We start from the raw sequence: 21,976 nt of genomic DNA on the forward strand, positions 1-21,976 counted from the left end.
TTCGTGCCATATTTTCGTCCAGCCGGACATCCTCCAGCACGCTGCTCTTGTCGCCGGCATCGCCAATTTCACGGTCTTGGAGGTTTTCGTCCGGTCCCTACTTCCTCGCGGTACTATTCCACGCCCAATTGACCTTTCACCCCCCGAAAGTCCTCTTACCACCTCCACAATGCCGCCTCGCGTCCGCATCTCCAGCGGCCGCATCACTCAGTCGGTCCGCCGACAAAGGGTCGTTTACCAGCATGAACTCCCAATTGCTGCCAGATATGCCAGCACAGCAGCCACGGCCACGACCCCGGCCGCATCAATCGAGCAAATGACACACTCCCCCGCCCCCATCGCCCACCACCCTCCTACGCAGCCTCCCTCGCACCGCAACCCCGAATACCGCCGGTCCCAGCTCCTCCGGCAATACACCTCCATCATCCGCACCACGCCTCTCATGGTCTTCCTGCAGCACGACAACCTCCAATCGGTCGAGTGGGCCGCTATCCGCCGAGAGCTGAGCGCAGCCATGCAGAAGGTGGACGAGAAGATTGCCTCGGAGGGCCGGAAGGCCCCAGCGCTGGCTCCGCACATCAAGGTCCAGATTGTCCAGACGCGCATTTTCGAAGTCGCCCTCCGCATCGTCGAATACTTCCGTCCTAAGCAGACCACCCCGGTCCCCAGAGCTGTCGACCCTGCCACGCAAACATCGGCCGAAATCCCTCTTGCCGCTTCCCGGGATGACCCTACCCTTTCCCATGACCTCTCCCGCGCCGCTCATGATGCCGTCCTGTCCATGAAGGGCAAACATGAGCTGTCGGAGCTGCTGATTGGTCCTGTGGCCGTCCTTACCATCCCCCACGTCTCCCCCGAACACTTGAAGGCCGCGTTGCAGGTCCTGGCCCCTAAGTCGATCGGTCTTCCTCTGCCTACCCGGAAGGCTAACCCGGGCTGGCATGAGTTCCCTGTTCAGAACGGTCTGAACAAGTTGTCTTTGATTGCTGCTCGTATGGATGGACAGGTCTTCGATGTTGAGCAGTCCAAGTGGGTCACCAGTATCGAGGGCGGTATGGATGGTCTGCGGTCACAGCTCGTTATGGCTCTGCAGAGCATGGGATCCAGCATTACGAATGCTTTGGAGGGCGCTGGAAAGAGCCTTTACTTTACGCTTGAGAGCAGAAAGCAGGATATGGAGCCGAAGGAGGAGAAGGCTTCCGAGGATGAGAACAAGGGTGATTCTGCTTGAACTGCCTAAGGCTGTTGAATTCTTCTGCCTGGCTTGCCATGTATAATAAAATGTCGCGTGTATTTTCTTTCCCCCATTTTTCTTTCCTTTTTTACCCTTCAAGACCATGATTGTTTTAGCACATGAAGTTTCATTAGAACCGGAGTCATAGTTCTAGGTTACAAATACATACATACTCCTTTTGGCTGTGTTGTCCGCTTGTACACTGTGTATCGTGACCTACGTTGAAAATACGGGTATTATTTTATGATACCTAGTTCACGTATCCCTCTTGTTGGGTCGGTCACTGACAACCGGTGCGGTTTTGACAATCCATGGAAGAGACTCGGAGCGGGATTGAAGCGCAACCGGCAGTCCTTCCTTTCGTTCCTAACCAACCCTCCTTAATTGTTGCCATTGCTCTGCTCGCTCTGCTCTGCATGCATCAACTGCCTGTGCAGCAGCCGAGAATTCATACCCACAATGCATCGTACAAGATCCCAGTCACCATCCAAGCCTACCCAGTCCGTAACAAGGACACCAGTAGACCAATCACCATCACCCTCTCCATGCTTCCTGCACAGATACTCAACAGTGGCAGGGTTCAGCTTAGCAGCAATCTTCTCAGGCCACGTTCCGACTTTCCAGAAGTTGCTGGCGCTCAGGAAATTGATGTAGAACGGATGGGCTCGCGTAGCCAAGGGCCCTGGAAGCACCCCAAACGGGTACTGGGTCTTGCTTGCGCGTCCGCACTGCTCGGTCACGTATTCGATCTTCTTATCGATGTTCGTGGTCTCCAGGACCTCGTAAAAATCTTGGATGCAAAGCTGTCCACTGGGGCAGGTAGCACTTGCGCAGTTATCGGCCCAGCCACTGGCGTTGATACCCCATCCTTTGCCATCATGAATGTCTTTCAGGTGTTCGAAGATTTCGAATCGACGGACAAGGACAACCTTTCCACGCACTTCGCCTAGGGTGGGGATCTTTGGTTCCGTGTACCATCTGCTCCCTGGACGGGCGTAGTGGTCGTTGACGATTCTACTTAGCTGTTCGTCGGTGTGGTTTCCGGGACCTTCACGCTTGAGAGAGATGATGAGTGTTTCGGAGGGGTTTTGCTCCAGGAAGTCGTTCACTTCGTGCATCAAGTCCCGGAAGTATTTGTTGCCGGTTAGTGAGATGGGGAAGACGCTGTGTACGAGGATAAGCTCCTCCTTCGATGTATCTTCCGGATATTGAGGCTGCACACGGATATCAAAGAATCGCACCCCGTTCCTGAGCTGTTCCCTGGGACTGACCGCTTGGCAACGAACGGATGGTGCTGCAACATGGCAGGTTGGGGAGTTGTGCGTGCCTGGGATGGAAAGAGAGGAGAGCAAGGTGTCATCTTTCAGTTCGCCCATCCAGGCATTCAGATTGGCGGAGGAAAAAATGGTGAGATGGGAAGCGGCGGTGATGTAGATCCCCGTGAGCTTGAACTTGGGGTTGTCACAGAGTGCCTTCATGGTGGCAGTCTCAGTGGTGGGAACTGGGGTCTGGATTTGATGCCGTTCTCCTTCCACCTCAAAGACCCAACGCAAACGTTCCTTCTCGGACTCGATGAACGAGCGAAGCTCTGTCTGGACTGACTCGAAGGGCGCGACATGAATGTCAACTTCTTTCTCTGCAAAAGGCTTCGTATCATCGTTCACAGCAGCAACTGGGGCATTCGCACGGGTCGTATTGGTCAAGACCCGTGTGAAATTCTTTGCAAAAGTTTGAACCCCAAGCGATCTATCGGGGGCACGGAAGCGCTCAATGCGCTTCAGTGTAATGGGCGTGGAGGTGACATTGCGAATAGTAAGATGTTCGGCTACCATCTTCTTGGATCTTTTATTATTTACTCGCTCCGGTGTTGCGTTGTTCTGCGGGTCGTGTCTCCGTGGACGGCGTAGTGAACACGGCATTTAGGACAGATCTCCGACGGACGGGACCGACAATCTAGACTTTATAATTAGCAGGCTGGCAAAGGGGAACTGATCCCAAGGAAAAGGCTGAAGTATCAGCCTGTCAGGGTTAGATTAAGGGCCGTAATTGGTCTGTTTGGCTGGGGGTGCCTGGTTGCAATGGGGATACTTTGGAACACTAAGAAGACCCCCGATGGGGATTGAACCAATAAAGGCCGGCGCCCACTGCCCATACTGGCCCAGGATCACCTGCCGAGGCGGAACACCAGAGCCCTGGAAAGTTTGCTACGCAGACGCGAACCAGCTCAATGGTCTGCACAAGCAAGCGCATTGGACTGTTTGGAGTTAGCAAGTCAGCCCGTAAGCCAATGTTTGCTATTTTGGGCCCCGCCGTCGCAGAGGGCGTGCTTGAAGCGGTTAATAATGATCAGCCCTGCGTCGTAAGGCTCTCCGTAATCCAGATCCACCACCCGCATACAACATCCCGCGGCTGACAATCGAGAACAACAGTTTGAGCCGGCAGTCGGTTTCATCTTTGTGGCAAGGAGTTGTTAATACAAGTCAAGTTACCCTTCGAACTGAATTACTTTATAGTTGTTTGTGAGCCAGCGGGAAAATCTTCGAGGCTTGGATCAGTTAGATCAGGCTGTTTGCTGTCATGGTGGGTAGGACAAAAATATATCTCTATGAGTGGGATCCTGCTAGAGGCGAAGACGGAGACATCTTTTCTTGAATTATGGACCACCCGGCTGTTAGATTTGGGGTCCAATTCGATCCATGTCCTTCGCCTTCAGTCAGTTCGGGGGAATGAAGAGGATCTGAATCGATGCCCCTCTGTGGACTGTTATAGATCGGCCCGCACGTGCCATGTTCGATGGTGGAACAACTCATAGCCCGAATTGCGGGCGGAATGTGGGAATGTGGAGTAACACCGCATACAATAACATCAGCTGGTGATTATAACAATAATATGATATTATAGTATCTTCGTGGATTATTTCATCGCCCACTACATAGATGAAATGCTATGCTCTCCCATCGACATTTAGTCCTTTAAATTTTCTTGGCATGGTACACGGATGGCTATGGATATCCGGAAACTGAGCAGAAGCAGTTGTTCCAATGTATTTAGTAGTTGCAGTACTGCTATTGTTCAGTTTCTGTTTCACCGTCAGATATGGGATCAGACAATTATATTCGAAGATAACGCTGGAACTCATTACAGAACCGAAGCTTCCTCCACGCTTCGTCAAACGGGCAGGCGAGCACTAGTATTACTACTGGCTGTTGGGTGTCTCCGTTTGCTGAAAGTAAGTACTACTACTAAGGTAAGCTCCGAAGTTGTTTCCGAGGCATCGGGAGCTTCCACGGTAGATGCCTAGTATCTCAGATTGCTGCCTCCTCCCTTCAATGGGTAGTCGTATTCTATTCCTCCCTTCGCAACAACACCGGAATCAATATCAGCCAAGCATCAGCATAAATTACCGTGGATCTGCGTTTTTACAGTGTCTCATCTAGGCGCGCGCGTATTGAAGTGAATGCTGGAATTAGGGTGGCTTCCAAAACGGGCTGCCGTCTGCATGTACTTAATTGTAGTTGGCTTCCCACTCTCACCCCGCCTGTTCCCTTTATCTACCTTTCAGCCTTCTTCTCTCTTAGTCTACACTTTCACTCCTGTATCTTCTCTAACTCCCAGTCGATTTTCACTTTTCATCTCATGGTCTGTTAAGCAACCATATAGCAACTATGGGAACCAGGGGCCTCTTTTTTATCCGCTGCCGTGGTAGATACTTCGTCTATTACAATCAATTCGACAGTTATCCGGAGGGATTAGGCGACGCCATCTTGAATGATATACCTGAAGACCCGGAGAAATATCAAGGCAAGTCCATGTTTCTTCGCCTACATAACAGCATGCAACGTAACTAACATCCAGTTAGAATGGCTTCGATTTATGCGAAATGTCTATGCTCAGCTCGTTCACCAATTTGAGACACAAACTCTTCCAGTCAAGGTTCAAAGCACACGAGAGGAGTACTCGAGCGTGGCTCTGAAAGAGCGCTACGCAAAGAGCTTCTGGGCCATCGATGATCGACTACAACTACCCCCACTACAGACAGTCGTCCCGGAGCTGATGCATGCGTGGAACATTGAATGGACCTACACCCTCGATTTAGACCGGGAGGTATTGACGGTTGACAACTCCCTTCATCTCTACCTAGCCAGACTTCCCCGTGCAGGGGGGTGGATCAAGTATCTTGGACTAGATGGTCGAGGCCGTCGGGCAGCTGATCGGTGCACACCTGAAGGGGTTGTCGCCAATTTTGGCTGGAAACCGGAGGTAGATGGTGCCTCGAGAGATAGGTATAGCCACTTGGACATCCAGGTCGCTCCACTGGATACATTCTACGACCAAGGAGACATCATTGATGCACGCGAGTCACTACTGGCTGCCATCTTTACGCGCATGCACCATAGATATCGACCTGTCCTGGATGCCTATCTTCCAGAGTGGGATCCAAGTTGTTTCTCGTTCAGGGAGATAGCCTTTGCGATACTGTCCATTGCTGCTGGTGAAATAACACTTGAATGTGCTAGCAGCCTGGACCAAAACCACCAGACAGAAGGCTACTACCTGGCTCGACAGGATGTTTCCCCCGAACTGACTGCGCCCGGCTATCTGCCAACCGTTCTTCCACAGTTTCTACACGAGTCTCACATCCCGGGTACCCAGTCTGGCTCAGCACCCAGTAGCAAAATGTACTGGCTTAGGAATGTCCTTGTGTACTTGGTTACTAGACTGGATCTGGTCGAGGTCGAGGAGGCATCCGTTACCGAAGTTGTGGAAGCTGGCCTCAGGCAGGGACTAAAGGATTTCCATGCCATGGTATTCTCCATCTTAGATGTCGTGCTGCTTCGTGTTCAAAAGTGTCCGGATGGAACCGTGCATGTTAGCAGGTCTCCTCTTACCGCACTGATACAGTTTGATAATAACAACTCAGGGTTTGCGAATGGCCTTCGAACAAGGGTGTCGTCTTCTTACCCTGCGCAGGAAGATACATGCACAGCCGAGGAATCCACAAATGACTTTGAGAACCTAGAGTTGGCCAGTCCGTGTAATTCAGAAAAGTCTACACGAGAAAACATCGCTAGCCCTAGCCACGAGGAAGTCTCTGGTGCAGAGGATGTGGCCGCCTCTGTTCGGGAGTTTCAATCTTCGAGTTCTGAGCCTGTGGAGTCACATCTGTCAGTACATGAAGACCCTGTCGTTGACGATGATCAAGGGTTCGGGCCAGTCTATTCACCGGATGTTGATGATGGAAGCGAAGATGCTGCTAGTTCTGAGATACAAGAGGGGTCTCAGCTTGAATACCCAGCAAGCGGTTCAAATATTTCGAACGATATGGGATATGATGACGATGACGGAGAGTCTACTGGTGACGGGTCTGGGAATAAGACGCACATCGATGCTTTTCTCGCGGTGTTACGTTTCTTTGACGCAGCTACCTATCAAAACCTGAAGCATGCAAAGTCGCGCGTATTCCCCAATGAAATACTTGGAGCCATCATGAAGTTCTCCGACACGCGGACCTATCGCGCGCTTGGCGAAGTGTCATCTTACTGCCGAAGAACCGGTAACCGTGAGTTTCGCTTGAACGATGACTATGCTGTTGTGGGCTTTGACAGTGCCGAACAAAGCTTCATCTTGGAAGATCTGCACTCGGGGAAGAAGAGCAATTCCCAAGTAAGGCATTCCAATGAAGATTCGTGGTTCCCTGTCACCCTCAAGGATGATGAGATAAAGTTGAATCCTGTGATCGGAATAGCCGATCACACTCGACAAAGTATTCTGAGTTCTGTGGGCATGGTATTCTCGGAGGTGGTCTACAGACGTTCTCCTTATACAAAGCAGATAGACATGCCCGAACAGTAAGTTTTGCTGGCCAATTGGGTTATGGGTATCTAACCTCCTCCGCAGGATGTACTATGACTATTATGGTGGCAGTCAGATCCAAGACCCCGAGCTCCTATTCAATATTGAAGAACACACATATGTCGGGTCTGTCGAAGATGGCTGGGGCAGGTATCTTGCGCGAAACTACCAGCTCAACAGTGGTTTGGATACTCCGGACTATTTGATCGTTCATATTCGCGGCCCGACATTCCGTTGCCTTCTACCCCCTAGGTACCGTGAGCTCGTCATGGATATCACTCATTGCAATGGGTTGTATTGCGTTCTGCGCCATGTGCGTGACGAAAGTCCCGAGGAATGGGACCTGACGATGAAGCATACTCTGCGCCAGCTTCATCAACGAGAGAAATCGGAGAAATCGAGTTATACTGTCAGTACTAGAGGACGACCTGTTGTGGTGGCCTTTACCACGAGTGTCAGATTGTTTTATTATGTCCACCGGTGTGAAGAGCCCGCAGCCCTTGGAGCCGATGCTAGTTCTTTGTCTCGTGATATCGCTGCACGGTGTACGGATGCAGACCCCAGTCGACGTCTCATTCCCCTTCTTCCCGGAGGTAAGACCATCGACTTGAAGACAAGCGATGAGAGAAACGAGTTTGAGAGCTGGATGAAGATCTTCTGCGGTAACATAGGAAAGTCGACTGAGTGGGACCCTTTCACGGAAGAACAGCAGCCTCTCATTCCCAACAAAAACGTGCCCAGAAGTCCTGTGCAGGACACAGACGAGCCTTTCTTGTGAAGACTAGAGGTATAGGCAATTGTGGGCAACGATACATCAACAAGTAATGATAGTATATTCTACATCTTGAAGTGGCCTTGACTCTGTGTTTCCGATGTTGTGCCGGCTTGCATTCTTACCACATTCGTCTGCTTTCCTAGCTCAAAATGCTCAGGGTAGAAAGAACAGAGATATCAAGGATGGGTAGAATGCTATTCAGAACCTCTTGTCTAGTTCAAGTTTTATCACGGTGGTATTTGCCGAGACTTGTCTTCTTTCTAAATGGCCCGCTTGCTTCCTTGTTTCTTATATTGATATGCACTAGCGTTAAAACCAACAGAATGATACACACTCATAAGGACTTACGTCAATGTCATACTCAGATAATGATCTTAACCAATACAGCGTATTATCTATCATTCCACAACCAGTAAACCCACCGATGAGATCTTAGGAGCAATCCCTAAATAAAACCTCAGGCAGCTACTCGTAAACCACCAACCGGAGCATGACGTAACATGGTAGCCAGTTGGGCCCTTCTCCCTCCAATTTTGGTCCCATACAAAGGAACCGTTGCTGCCTACTCTTCCCATCCCATACTACCTAGGCTAGTGGTTGATGCCAGCCAGTCGAACTCCAGCTATATGTCAATTCAGTGTTACAGATCCCCGTCCATTGCTATTTATATAAGACAAGAGGTGTATTGGTATGAACTAGCATTGAAGTGTAATCTTCGTGACATTTCTAAAGATAGTCGTATGTAGATGAGACATAGGTAGGTGGTAGGTAGGTATCAATCAACAAAGCTGAACAAGAAGTAAAATGCATCAATCCAGAATTTAGACTCCCATATCAGAAATCAATGAAAAGACAGCTCAGGCCCAAAAATGCATGGGAGAATGCAATATCATACCCAACTCCATACACAAAACCCCATAAAGGTCAAATAAATCCATCATGCACCAGACACAACATACACACTTCTCCCCGGACACAGGTGGTCGATTAGCGATATCTCGCCAACGTATCCCTCACCAACTCCAACACCTCCGTCTGGACCTCCGCCTGCGAAGCCCGCACATCCACCGTAAGAGCATCCCACTCGCCCTTGGGCTCCTCGAGATCCTGCAACTGCGACTGCACCATACTACTCTTCATGTAATGGGCCTGTCGATTCATAACCCTCTGCAACAACATGGTCTCATCCAACTTGAGGTAAATGAAATGGATCTGTACCGAGGGGGATCCGTACGCCGCGACGCGCATCACGTCCCGGTATTTCTGCTTTAGGGCTGAACAAGCAACCACTACGCCGGAGGGCGGGTGGAAGTTGTTAGTTTCGGAGGGGGAGAGCGCCTCGATGGCGGCTTGGCGGAGGGAGATGAGCCAGTCCCATCTGTCGGCGTCGGTGAGGGGGATGCCGTTGGACATTTTTTCTTTGTTGTTGGGGGTGTGGAACTGTTGGGTGGTTGGTTGGTTAGTTATTTCGGTGTGGTTGTGGTTGTGGGTGTGGTTATGGTATGTTAGGTAGGGTGGATTGGTTGGTTGGTTGTACGTACATCATCACCCTCTAAGAAAGGAATGCTAAGTGCTTGTTGAATCCCCTTGCCTACTGTGCTTTTCCCACATCCTGCTGGCCCCGTCACTACCCAGATGTGTTGGATTTGGTCTGCCGGCGGTGTTGTGGTGGTGGTGTTGCTGCTGGTGCTTCCCCACATGGAGTTGGCCACGGAGTTGGTCAATGGGCTTTTGCTGACGGGACCGCGTGTGGAATCTACTACTGCCGCTGCTGCGTTGGTCATGGTGGGTTGTTGGGGTCGTTCGCCGGCGGAGAGCATGGTGGTGATGTTGTTGGTGGAGCAAGTAGAAAAGGTTTTTGAGAGGTGAGGGAGTTGAGAAGTTATGTATGACGTCCTTGCGAACCGTGGGATAAATAGGGTTGGTTGTAATTCAATTCAGTTTTATCCACCCGGGAGGAATAGTGGTGGGAAGTATGATATGTTGGATGAATGCGAATAGCCTATAGCGGCGCAAGTGGTCACCCGACGAGGAATGAGGAGAAGATTGCGGTAATTGAATATAGTGGTAGTAGTGGTGGTGGTAGGTGAGGTAAGTGGTATGAATAGTATGGGGTAATGGAGTCTTCGGCAGTGACTTGGGGTATATAAGTAGTATAAAGGCAAGGGGGAAGAGTGTGAGAGAGAGGAATGGAAAAAGGAACCAAACAAGAGGAAGGGGAATTAGATCATAAAAAATAATAGATAGATAGATTTCAGGGCAGTTTATAACAAATCAATAAATCAATAAATCTCCTTCAAGTATGAAATGCAAGTGGGCCACCTCGTCGGGGCACAGTCATCTCATTGGGACTGCCAATTTCTCATAATTCCTTCTCTTGATTTTCTTTGATTTTTCTCAACTCAAATATGAGACCCGGCTTTGAGTAATGAATTAATAGCAGGTTGGGGCCGGAAATTGCCAGAAGGGTTTCCACCGCATCGTCATGGGCTGGCTGGTGGTGAATACTAGTCGGGGACCGATCCAAACCACATCCGCCATCGAATCACAAAGCAGCTGAAAACTATTTGCAGGCGCAAAAGAAGTAGGGCATTCCGAGTGGGGGGGATATTGAGCAGCGAAACGGGCGAGTGGGGGAGACTCCCTCCAAGCAAGTCAACTTTCAGGAGTCCGGCGGTCTGGTCATTAGCGGGAGATCCGATCGGTAGCAAAACACCTCTCCTCGTATTGTCGCATACACACCTCCATACAAGCCTGAGAGAATAATAAATAGTACGCGCGCATTCCCCTTTCCCCCCCTTATTGCCTCATTTACTCTTCAGCAGCAGGAACAGGGGGAATTTTGCCCGGGAAGGAACCAGTCAGCTCAGCGAGACCATCATATCCCTGTGTCACCCAATTGAAATGTTGCTGGCTGACTTTGTCCGGTCTTCCCGCCATGATGTCACTGGGTCTGCTGCAACCGGGGATTCGGAACCGTAATTTCGTACGTCTGTTTCTGGTTTCTGACGGTACCGGGACGGGTAATGGCTCGAACCCCCACGCTATTCCCAACCCGGTATTGGGTCACCGTCCCCAAAAGGGTCGTTTTCCACGGTGCGCTTTCCAGGCCATTGCTAACGGACCGTCTAGAGTGGTCCCGAGTACAAGAACAGGGACTTCAATGTCTACCCCGGTCCTTGCAGATAAGATAAAACAACGGATAAAGGTTGAAGTAACTTAGTCTACAGAATCATTTCCCGCGCCAAGCTCAACTTTCCACCCTCTCTCATCCGACTGGAGAACATAGAACCTTCAACCTGCCGATGTTCGTTCCCGTGGCCTCCACGGCAATCAAGCCTGCCTGGTAGTCTGGCCCAACTTGGCCAGACGACAGGTCAAATCAAGGTCTTCAACAACTCACGGGTGTTACTTTCGCTGGAACTTTGCTGCCTCTCTGTGTTACCCTGCTAGCCATGGACTCAGAAAAACCAAAAATAAGCTGCGGAAGACCGCCATTCCTCCCAGGAACCAGTCAGAGCCCATGCGGACATATCTGGCACCCGCTGATTGATCCTGCATACTCACCGCTTGGGGTTGTGGCGTGCAGATGGATGGCCGCGGCTCAGTCTGGGGAAACTCTGATTGCTGGCATGCGAGTCAAATAATGCACATGTCGAATTCCCCGACGAACTTCCTTCCTTGGGAGGAATCAGGCAGTCTTGCTGCCAGCACGACGTGCAGTACAACCTAGATACTCTACTTGGTACATCCAACAACACGGAAACATGTTTCCAGCAATGCCAATTAAGGTTACGGGTCCGCGGCTCTTTGCATATTCCTACCAATAGACAAGTCTTTCTCTTGACTTGTGTGCCCGATGACTGCCTGTCTGAGACTGCGATCAAGCATAAAAAGCAGTCTGCATGCGCACAAAGGTGTAACAACGCTGGGCAGATGATGCGGTTACCCCTCCTGACCGACAGGAGTTAGATGAACGTTCAATCAAAGCCCGTGGGTTTAGCATGCGCTGTCGTCCGGATCATTCTCGTAGTGTCATCGTAGGATCGGTCATATGCTGCACGACCCCTCATGGCGGACAAACTTGCCTCGATCACGAATGGTAAATTTCTCCGTCTGTGCCATGTCAATCGTGTCATGGATTGTAGGGGCGTACATTGTTCTTCTAACTTGACATATCCGGCTCTCCCTTACCTAACAGGTATGGCAGTTCTGTCGCGATCAATCGCTGCATAATAAACTCTCCAGCTTTCTAATTCCTGAAAGGCCTCCAAGAGCAGAGCTTTCCCTTCTAATGAGCGACAACTATGGCTTTTATGTGGTGATGATGGTATAGTTGCGGATGACATAGTACTGCTTACCTAAGCAGTGATATGCCAGGTTGCCCACCGCCAGGCAGTCGGGATGCCGCCTAACCAGATGAAGCTGAGTGCGACATGGCCATTGTGTGATATTGCATTCCATAGGCCAATTCACCAAGTGCACTACGCTCGTTCCAGCTGATTGAACTCATTATATCTTCCTTCGCCCTCGAACTCCTCGCCTACGATGACCTCCCTCTTCTTCTCCACTCCCGTCGATATCGATGTGGTCCTCGAAGACAGCGATGAGCGTCAGACGGTTGATGTCAAGCTCGACAAGGGCCGTCGCGAGAGGGTCCCCCTCTACATGGACGGAGAGTCTGTCAAGGGTGCTGTGACGGTCAGACCTAAGGATGGAAAGCGTTTGGAACACACGGGCATCAAAGTGCAATTCATTGGCACGATCGGTATGGAACAATGGCTCTGATGAGGGGGCGGGCATGCCTCATCATCATCCCCACTCCACAGTTGCTTTCAGGCTTCAAGTCTCGATGCTAACATGCAATTGCTTGTCCAGAAATGTTCTACGATCGCGGTAACCATTACGAATTCCTGTCGCTGGTACAGGAGCTTGCGGCTCCCGGAGAACTGCAGCACCCCCAGACCTTCCCGTTCAACTTCAAGAATATCGAGAAGCAATACGAATCATACAACGGTATCAATGTTAAGCTACGGTACTTTGTCCGCGTGACAGTATCCAGGCGCATGGCGGACGTGATTCGGGAGAAGGACCTCTGGGTCTACTCCTACCGCATGCCCCCCGAGACCAACAGCCCCATCAAGATGGACGTCGGTATCGAAGACTGCCTGCACATTGAATTCGAGTACTCGAAATCCAAGTACCACCTCAAGGATGTCATCGTAGGACGCATCTACTTCCTGCTGGTGCGCTTGAAGATCAAACACATGGAGCTATCCATCATCCGTCGTGAGACGACCGGATCTCCGCCAAACCAATATAACGAAAGCGAGACGCTCGTGCGCTTCGAGGTATGTCTGCATACAACTAGAATGGCTGCATGAGGTCCAAAGCACTAACCTGCTGCACGCAGATCATGGATGGATCACCTTCCCGAGGTAAGTCGGTGGCTCGGACTCACTTGGCTCTCAGACATCGCAACACGTCACACTTGCGGTATTATCACCACCGAGCACCTCTCCTGACCTGTTTCTAGGTGAAACCATCCCCATCCGTCTGTTCCTTGGAGGATTCGACCTTACCCCAACATTCCGCGACGTGAACAAGAAGTATTCGACGCGCTACTACCTCAGCCTGGTACTTATCGACGAAGGTACGTGATACTGTATCCATCTGCGTTTCATCTGCGTTTTAGCCTTGTTTGGCGACTGCCGTTCATGAATCCCGTCTGGCGTGGGATAACCATATCGGCCATCCCACGCATGTGAGACCAGGCTTTGGGTTGCAAAGGCGTGGTGGTGGCTAGCTAGCTGGCCCACTTCCTCCATAGCCAACATCCATCCCACGGCATCCCACCACCCAAGTCAATAGCCGGTCGGCTATTGATACCCTTAATCGGGCCGAAATGCTGCAATCTGGCCAGTGGCCACAGTTGGGGTGTTTCCCCCCCGTGACTAACCCCCACGCTAAACCTCAAACTATTCTGGTCTCGCGTGGTAGCCCCACCGGCCCCAGTTCCCTCCCGTTTTTCCTTGCGTTCCGGAAGTTTCGATCGTCACATTCAAACACCCATCGTGCTAACACTCCCGGTCTATCTATACAGACGCTCGTCGTTACTTCAAGCAATCCGAAATCGTCCTCTACCGTCAAGCTCCCGAGATCGCCATCACTCCTCAAATCGCCCAGCAGCAACAGATCCAACAACAGCAGCTCCTCCAACAGCAGCAGCAACAGCAACAGCTGCCCGCCGGTTCTGCGACGGCCGGCCCCGGACGAACTGACACCCAGCCTCAGTTCACTCAGCAAATCCCTGCGGCTTAATCCAATCTGTGTCCGCGTCTCATGCTGTAGCGAAATAGATCGTCTTTTGTTCTTGGGCTGCTACTGATGCTGATGCCGTGCTGTGCTGTGCTGTGTCAGACTTCCGTTTGATGTTACCTAACCCTTACCCATTATACCCTTCTGTGTATTAACCTATGTCTGGCTGTATTTCTCCCTGTGTTATGATGAAATCTCAGCAACATGAAATTTACTTTATGATCTGTTCCGTATTTGATCCTTTCAGTTTGTAAATTTTGCGGTGACATGAGATGGGAACAACCTGGTCCTATTACCTCACTATGGTGTCAATGCTATAAGGTGAAAATCACAATCTAAGACTACCTGAGGAATGCTCAGCACGAAGTAAAATCGAACACAGAACCATTAGCAACCTAGCCATACAGCAAAGTCCAAGTAGACACAGATAAAGAAACCAAGGACAGACAACAGCATCAACGCTTGCTAGATGGCACGATCGTCTATGTAATACTTATGTCCCAACGAGCTTAAAACAGCATATATATGGAAAAAGCGGAAACAACAACAACTGGCATATGGGCAATCCTACACATCATACATAATAGCCAGCAGCAGCACTACCACCATTAACCTCTTGAAGAATCTTCCCGAGTGCATGCAAAACTTCACCATCATCCTGTTCCTTCCCGGCAACTTGCACGGCCCGCACAACAAGCGGGTAGATCCATGCAAGATGCTTTTTGTGATCCTGGTCAGAGTCAGAACTAGGTTTAGCGGTGGTGGCTGATTCGCTCGGCGCTGTCTTGGGCGGCGGGATCGCCGACGGCTCGCTACGCAGGTCTACCATGCCGCGGAGGAGATGTAGAAGGGATCTGCGTGCGGGCGTGGGCTGCGGCATCAGGCCGCGGAGGGGTTGGTCTGCGATGTAGCCTTTCAGGGATACGGCACAGCGGAGGATAAGGTATGGGGTGATGGAGCGGGCAAGGAGGATGAGAGCGGTGTTTTGTTGTTCGGAAGCGGCTTGTGTGGCTTGGTCTGAAGGTGATGACGCTAGTTCGAAGAGTGTGTCGATCACAGCATATGCCATTTTGGTGCGTGTCGTGGGTGGAGGTTCGAAGGTCCTTCCGGGGCGTATTTCATAGATGTCTTTGAGGGGTTGGTCTTGGAGGGAGTTGGCGGGGATGTCGAAGCGCTGAGGGAGGTAGATGAAGGACGAGAGCAATAAGGCGCAGGAAAAGTCCCGGCGGATTGAGTCCGGGATCACGGATGCTCCAAGTGATGGGATGATTAGTTTCTTCAGTCGTTCAAAAGCAGCCACGTCAAAGGACTCGTCTTCCAGGATGGTGACCCGGGGAACGGAAGTGGTTCGATAACCTCGAGCAGTGACAATACCGCTTGCGATGTCATTGACGCTCTTCCAAAATTGTGTGATTTCAGGACGCTCCGAGTCGCCATATTGTGTCTCCACGTAAGGAATTGCAACTTGAAGAACGTTCAAAGAGGCCGTTGTTGACTTTCGCCAGAGGCTCGGTTCCCGATCCTTCCCTGACCATTCATATCTTTGGACAATAGGGTTTGCGAGGTGCTCTAGGGCCGTAGCCAGTGAACCGTTCGTGAAGATGTCTTTCTTGATGCCGTGATCAGCGATGTACCAGCTCAGGAGATCTATCGCGGCTTTAGAGAAGGCAAGATAAGTCGGTCTCTTTGAGTCACTCGAAGAGTCCCACTTCGTCAACGGTGCATCCGCAAAATCAGCAAGACACGATAGAATCTCTGGTTGTGAGTCGTCTTTCTCGAGGCATAGTGTCTTCAAGCACTCAATGATCATGGTTTGAAGGCGGGATAAGCGATCAATGTCTGGCGAGTATGGAGGGGATATTGAATTCCAAGCGAGAAGACGTAGATGTCCGAGGATGCTTTCCACCTGCTCTCCAGCGATTTCATCCTTGTATAGTCGATAAATCTGCTGGAATGACTGGAGGTATGCTATTGCCGCATCTTGATTGGGGCGTTCCAAGTCAAGTATATCTTCCCTATCTGCCGGGTGTCCATCTACCCAGAGTAGCCAAGCAGAACGCAGGGCCTGTGTACTTAGACTACATGATGCCTGCACACGACGAAGAATATTCGACAGGCTGGCGTATACAGCCTCGCTGAACTCAAGAAGCTGTAGGCTGATCAACTTTCGGAAATATTCAAGCAGCCGTTCCCAGGACTGATCGAATAGATCGTCTTGAACGATTGGCTCGAAGAAAGTAGTGATGAGATCAGAAGCCCCCTTTATCATGACAACAGTGGTCTCAGTCCAAGCCTTGAGATCATCGGAAGTGCGATTGCTACTCTCCTCTCGGGTGATGGTAAGCTCGGTCTCGATTTCCTCTACCATTCGGAATAAAACACGGTTCAGACACAAGCGCCATGCCTTGGGCGACAATTGCTGACCGTAGGCGTCAAAGATCCTCAAGAGTGTCTGAACAGCGCAGTTCCGAATTTCCGGCCTGCTATCCGTCGTAAGGTCAACGATTCGTAGAAGGAGCAATAGCCACAATGCATTTCGCGACACTGAAGGATCCTCCCCCTTGGCTAGCCCTGCAAGGGTGCCCTCAGTCACGGAGGAGTCAATGTGTACCTCAATGCAAAATTGCTCGATTTGTCCCTGGAGGAAGTCTGAGACATTCCAGAAAGATGAGGTAGTTGTCAATGAGATATTGAAATCCTGCTGTTGCAAGGCAAATTTTGAAAAAGAGTCCACGAGACTCAACCGACAGGGCACTGGAAGCAAGGAAATGAAGTCGGAAGCTATGAGCTGCAGAGACTTGTACGCGACTCGAACAAGTCGCGGCGAATTTGCTGTCGATGATGGCTGACGCCCTTTCTTTGGTGTTTCGGTGCCGTTGGGCTCGCCGAAAACGCTTGTTATGAGATCGAAAACAACGGACCATCCATCAACGAATGTTTCAGCATATTGTTCGAGTATGCTCTTTAAAGTTTCCAAGCTCTGCTCATGAACTTCGGCCACGGGCGCTGAAGGCGACCCTGCCGAACAAGCTCCACAATCATAGAGCAGTTGAACTTGAAGCTTGAGTGTTTGGAGGTTTCTCAATTGCCGTGCATTCCGCTCGGAGACATCTCCGGTATCCGTGTGCTTCAGTGTCTGGAAAACAACGTCATTAAGAACCTCGTTGGCTCGTAGACGAAGCTTTTGGATATTTGATCTGTCCGCTGCACTTGACATCAATCTTCCCGTAAGAAGTTGCCAAGCGTCTTGGTCAGTATCAGCTAGTGATGAGAAACGTTCAAGGTTTGCCCTGGCTAGCTCGTTTGCCTTCTCGAGGACAAATTTCAGGAGTTCATCTTGCGTTTTCGACGTTCCCATAGAGCGAGATACACGGTGGGTGTTTTTGCGCATCAAATATGAGCGCGACTGAGGTGAAAGAACGGTGCTTGTTGTCTCAGCCGATTCTTGCGTCGATTCTTCGGGTGCTCCAGAAAGATCTAAGAGCGCAGTCAAGATTTCCTGAAATGAATCGCTGGGATATTCGCTAGTACTCTCTAGCATTTTAGCTGATGCTGCCTGCACGGCTAATATCTCGGAATTGAGATTAGCCTTAGGCACATCGACACCAGCGGCAGAGGATGTTTCTCCGGAAGTAGTGGTTGATGCTTGTGACTTTGTGGAAGCCATACCGATCACCAATTCTGTGTCTTGTAGGGTCCCTAGTATTATTGACCAGGCCGGCTGGTCTAGTGTAGGGCCTAAAGCGATGCCCAAATTGAGCAGCGCCCGCAAGCACAGGAGGTTCCGGGTACTGAGGGACACAAGCGCAACGTCCGAAGGCGCACTGGAAGTCTCAGCCGGTAATGGAGAACCACTAAGCGACGCCTGAGACCCCTTCGATTTCTCATCTAATGATTTGTTAGACTGAGAAGCGGCTGTGGTAGGCGCTGCAGTGCCTGCAGTCCTTGTGGAAGTTGCGTCTGCAGGCATGGCTGCCTTCCCTATAGTTGTTAAAAGAGCATCGCGAGGCGTAGATAACCTGAGAAGGCCAGCAACGTGGGCTAACTTCTGAATTGATCGAACAAGGTTGTGGTAGAAGTCATCATCAAGCGAGGCATATAGAAATGTTGAGCAAGCGGCAAGGATAGCAGGCCAGCATGTCTCAATGATTCCGGCACAGCTTTGTATTGCTGGGAGTTGGGGATGAGATTCCAGCAGCAGGGGATTGATCGGCACAGAGGACTTTTTGGGACCCAACGGCTGCAATCCTTTCGAGGAGTTCGTCCGTTGAAGGTCCTGTGAAGGCCGAGAAGAGCCACCATCCGGGTGGGGACTCATGACACGACTTCTTCGTTTTTGCTTCAGATCGGGCACCGTCAAGGGAAGTATGAATTTCGCGAGTCCTTCAGCAAAGCTACCGATGCAGTTCAACACAAGACTATAGATATAAGTATCAGGAGGAGTAGGAGGATCAGTCTTGTCAAGCAACTCCATATACGGTGTGCGAACCACACTCCACTGACTGCTGATTCCTGGTACATCAGTGTCCGTTGATGGAACGGTGGTTCCGATGACGCCAGCAACCCCACCAGCCTCGAGCGTGATCTGCTCCTCAGTGATAGATCTCGCATGCTCAACTCGGGAAGGGACGGTCGATCGGCTACTAACTCCGATCAATGTGGGCTTTTCGGAAGTTAGGCGGACAAGAGAGGCCATGTGGTCTTTGAGGATATTCTTTCTCCGGTCATCCCTGTCGTACAGCGAATACATGAGCCTTACCAGACCTGGTTCGGCATATAAGCCTCGAAAGACCTCCATGCAGAGGACTCGTTTCCAAGGGGAGTTTCCGTCTGGCTCAAGTAGATGCGTCAAGAGACCAAGGGCCATCTCGCACTCCGCGGGAAGGAGTGACATATGGCGTTTGAGGAGCACCAAGAGGATGCGACTGACTCGAACAGTCTGCGAAAAGCTATGCCGTTCAGACAGATACCTGACGATCAAGGGCATGAGCCGAACTCGCAAAATCTGCGTTAGCTCGGAATGGACAACGAATAATTTGCCGCTGTTGACCAGGATGCTCTCAATAAGCTCAAGGGTGAACGATGAAGAGAGGGATTTGATTCGAAGGAAGTACAAGGGTTCGCCATCAATGAGTCGACAGAGGTCGTCCAGGACCTTGTGAGTCAGTGAGCCATGAAATCATGTCAGCTTAAGTGGAAGGCCACCTACCCGCAGAGCATCGTATGCAAAATATCCTACATTCACAGGGTTCCCGTCGACCTTAACAGTCGTCGTTGGAGTTGTTTTATCGAAATTCTCTGGTTCTCTAGTCAGGCCTGTGTCGCGTTGGAAGGAATAGAAAGTACACGGTTACTGACTGTCTTCGATCGATACACGGTCAAATGTTGATACGATCAGTTGCTGCAATGTGGCTGCGGCGGTACTGGAGACTGCAAGCATCTTGTTCCCTTGCAGAGTAGCACAGATCTCCAAAGTGCTTACTAGGAGGTCTCCTCCCAGGTCACTGGAGTAGTGCTGCAGTAGGGAAGGCAAAGACTGCAATATTTTGAGCTGAATGTCCAGGCCTTTGCAACGTCAGTATGGAATGTAGTGTTTGTAGGTGGTAACTTACTCATGTTCGTTGTCTCCTTCAACCCAGCAAGTACATCTTTCAGCCGCTCAGATGGCAGCGATCGTGAGGCCACTAGCCTTTGCAGACAGACGACCCCAATGCCTGCAAGCTTCGCATGGCGGCTGTGGCACGCAAGGATAAATGGATTCGCAAACTTAGGTTTGCGCACCAAGTCTATAGAAAGTTCAGCGTATGCCCTTGACGGAGGTGCAAGCTGGTGGCTTGCAAACGCTCACCTGCCGAAATCTGCGCTTCAGAAGTAGAAGGCAGTGCCTTCAATTCATTAAGGGACTCTTCAGCTGCCTACAATTTAGTCAGTACTGCACTTGCGTATCCCTTTTAATTGAGCGATTAAACATACATTACGCAATTCAGAGTTTCTTCTCTTGGATTCCTGAATCAGGTTCAAGAGCTCTGTCTGCAAAAATTGAGAGGACATTTCCACCGGATTGTTTAATCAGTACATGGCCGATGCCACTCCCTATCGATCAAATAGTAGTATCACTAGGCAGATGTGGCTTCATGTGGTTGGGTCGCTGGTTGGACGACGGAATACAAAGCTAAGCACTTGAAACACGACAATACCAGACCAATATGTTCTAGATACAAGCCGCATAAATATAAATTTGCAGCAGCTGTAGCAGACAATGACTGGTTCATTTAAAACAACTCAAAAGCAATGGCATCAGGAGTGACATCTTGGGAGCGCCAAGGCACCCGCGGAGATAGAGCTATCACGTGATATATATACAGCCGTTATCATCACGTGCGGTAGTTCTTCAGGAACCCGGCGGGACCAGATACGCAGCCCAGCCAAACGGCCGGAAGTGGGATAAGGTCACAGTGCCCCTCCTCCGCCCCGAGGATCGAAACGTCTCCCTTACAACTTCCTATCTAACTTTCGCTCACTTTCGACCTAACCCTACCTCTTATCTGCACAATGGGAGCTAAAGTGCCCAGAAATTTCAGACTGCTCGAAGAGCTGGAGAAGGGTGAGAAGGGCTTGGGAGCTGGTAAGTGCTATGCTACTCATAGTCATAAGAAACCCATTTCGCTGACGTATTCCTATCGCTATTACCTAGAGTCATGCTCCTATGGTCTTGCAGATGGTGAAGACATGATGATGAGTAACTGGAACGGCACTATTCTTGGCCCCCCTCACGTTCGTCCACCGCTTCCGGCTCGCATCCGTTATACTACACAGTAGCGTCACTGACTTTATGAACGAGCGCAGAGTGTCCATGAGAACAGAATTTACAGCGTCAACATCCATTGCGGTCCGGACTACCCTGACAACCCCCCTACTATTCAGTTTGTATCCCGAGTCAACTTGCCATGCGTTGATGGCCGGAGCGGAAAGGTAAGGATCCGTCCTGTCTCGACCACTACTACGTGAAAGGTTTCCAGTCTGACTTCATATAGGTCGATCCTACCAAGCTGCCTTGCTTGGCTCAGTGGAAGCGCGAGTATACCATGGAAACTATTCTAGTCGAGCTCAGAAGGTAACCATTGCCTGACCTTCAGGCTATTGTGTCTTTATACTAACAGTCTCCAGATATATGGCTCTGCCCCAGCACAAGAAGCTTCCGCAGCCTCCGGAAGGCTCGAACTTCTAGAATAACGGTATCATGACTGGTTGGGGACACGAAAGCGGAGTATATGGTTGGTTTCTAAGTCAGTTTCATCTGCATTTCTTTTCAATGGCTTATTAGAGCATGTACAGTCTATGCATAACGGCGGGCATGGCGCGGTCTTCTTTGAAGCCTAGTTGCAATTCATCGATTTAGAACATTGCTCAGTATGAACCGTGTGTCGCTTTTGTCAAAGCCATATCTGCCGAACTAACAAGGCCTTGTACCCTTGTTTTTGGCGGGTATTCGTTCATATTTGGACAGCTTTCAGAAGCGACCATACCGGCGAAAGACATTAGACCATGATCAGCATATAGAGGAATATCCGGAAATCGGGTCCCTTCCGTCGCCTGTTGTAGATCGGATAACAGTAGAGTCTATACAGCTGCACGGCACGCACTGCAAACTTCCGGTGCAATCGATTCACAAGTAATAGTGTCGGCCGTTTGTCAAAATTCTAGAAGTTCCTACACCATTGCATGCCCTGATTACAATATATTATTGTTTAATCACAGTATAGGCATATCATTTCGGTTACACGTGACGTATTTCG

General features: G+C 50.4%; 7 protein-coding genes across 7 annotated transcripts; 4 read left to right on the top strand and 3 right to left on the bottom strand.

Annotated features, from left to right (window-relative positions):
- Nucleotides 1–169: 169 nt before the first annotated feature.
- On the top strand, nt 170–1,231 carry AtWU_05561 (mitochondrial 54S ribosomal protein uL10m; the record flags this gene model as incomplete). The annotated part of the gene is made up of 1 exon (XM_035500671.1): nt 170–1,231. One exon carries the CDS (start codon nt 170–172, stop codon nt 1,229–1,231), a length of 1,062 nt encoding a protein of 353 aa, XP_035356564.1.
- A 383-nt stretch (nt 1,232–1,614) lies between these two features.
- On the bottom strand, nt 1,615–3,066 carry AtWU_05562 (phosphatidylinositol-specific phospholipase C; the record flags this gene model as incomplete). Its single annotated transcript, XM_035500672.1, has 1 exon — nt 1,615–3,066. The coding sequence occupies one exon, from the start codon at nt 3,064–3,066 to the stop codon at nt 1,615–1,617; it is 1,452 nt and encodes a 483-aa protein (XP_035356565.1).
- Nucleotides 3,067–4,899: 1,833 nt separating this feature from the next.
- AtWU_05563 (uncharacterized protein) lies at nt 4,900–7,865 on the top strand (the record flags this gene model as incomplete). Its single annotated transcript, XM_035500673.1, has 3 exons — nt 4,900–5,035; nt 5,094–7,083; nt 7,133–7,865. 3 exons carry the CDS (start codon nt 4,900–4,902, stop codon nt 7,863–7,865), a joined length of 2,859 nt encoding a protein of 952 aa, XP_035356566.1.
- A 984-nt stretch (nt 7,866–8,849) lies between these two features.
- AtWU_05564 (gluconokinase) lies at nt 8,850–9,682 on the bottom strand (the record flags this gene model as incomplete). Its single annotated transcript, XM_035500674.1, has 2 exons — nt 8,850–9,302; nt 9,404–9,682. 2 exons carry the CDS (start codon nt 9,680–9,682, stop codon nt 8,850–8,852), a joined length of 732 nt encoding a protein of 243 aa, XP_035356567.1.
- A 2,728-nt stretch (nt 9,683–12,410) lies between these two features.
- On the top strand, nt 12,411–14,183 carry AtWU_05565 (vacuolar protein sorting-associated protein 26; the record flags this gene model as incomplete). Its single annotated transcript, XM_035500675.1, has 5 exons — nt 12,411–12,630; nt 12,741–13,213; nt 13,276–13,300; nt 13,399–13,515; nt 13,966–14,183. 5 exons carry the CDS (start codon nt 12,411–12,413, stop codon nt 14,181–14,183), a joined length of 1,053 nt encoding a protein of 350 aa, XP_035356568.1.
- A 571-nt stretch (nt 14,184–14,754) lies between these two features.
- On the bottom strand, nt 14,755–20,231 carry AtWU_05566 (putative endosomal peripheral membrane protein (Mon2); the record flags this gene model as incomplete). The annotated part of the gene is made up of 6 exons (XM_035500676.1): nt 14,755–19,335; nt 19,390–19,478; nt 19,539–19,745; nt 19,793–19,966; nt 20,029–20,095; nt 20,154–20,231. 6 exons carry the CDS (start codon nt 20,229–20,231, stop codon nt 14,755–14,757), a joined length of 5,196 nt encoding a protein of 1,731 aa, XP_035356569.1.
- A 501-nt stretch (nt 20,232–20,732) lies between these two features.
- On the top strand, nt 20,733–21,408 carry AtWU_05567 (E2 ubiquitin-conjugating protein MMS2; the record flags this gene model as incomplete). The annotated part of the gene is made up of 5 exons (XM_035500677.1): nt 20,733–20,805; nt 20,875–20,954; nt 21,027–21,152; nt 21,215–21,294; nt 21,348–21,408. The coding sequence occupies 5 exons, from the start codon at nt 20,733–20,735 to the stop codon at nt 21,406–21,408; spliced, it is 420 nt and encodes a 139-aa protein (XP_035356570.1).
- Between the last annotated feature and the right edge of the window lie 568 nt (nt 21,409–21,976).

Source organism: Aspergillus tubingensis (assembly GCF_013340325.1).
Source record: "Aspergillus tubingensis WU-2223L DNA, scaffold_7, whole genome shotgun sequence".
Lineage (NCBI taxonomy): Eukaryota > Fungi > Ascomycota > Eurotiomycetes > Eurotiales > Aspergillaceae > Aspergillus > Aspergillus tubingensis.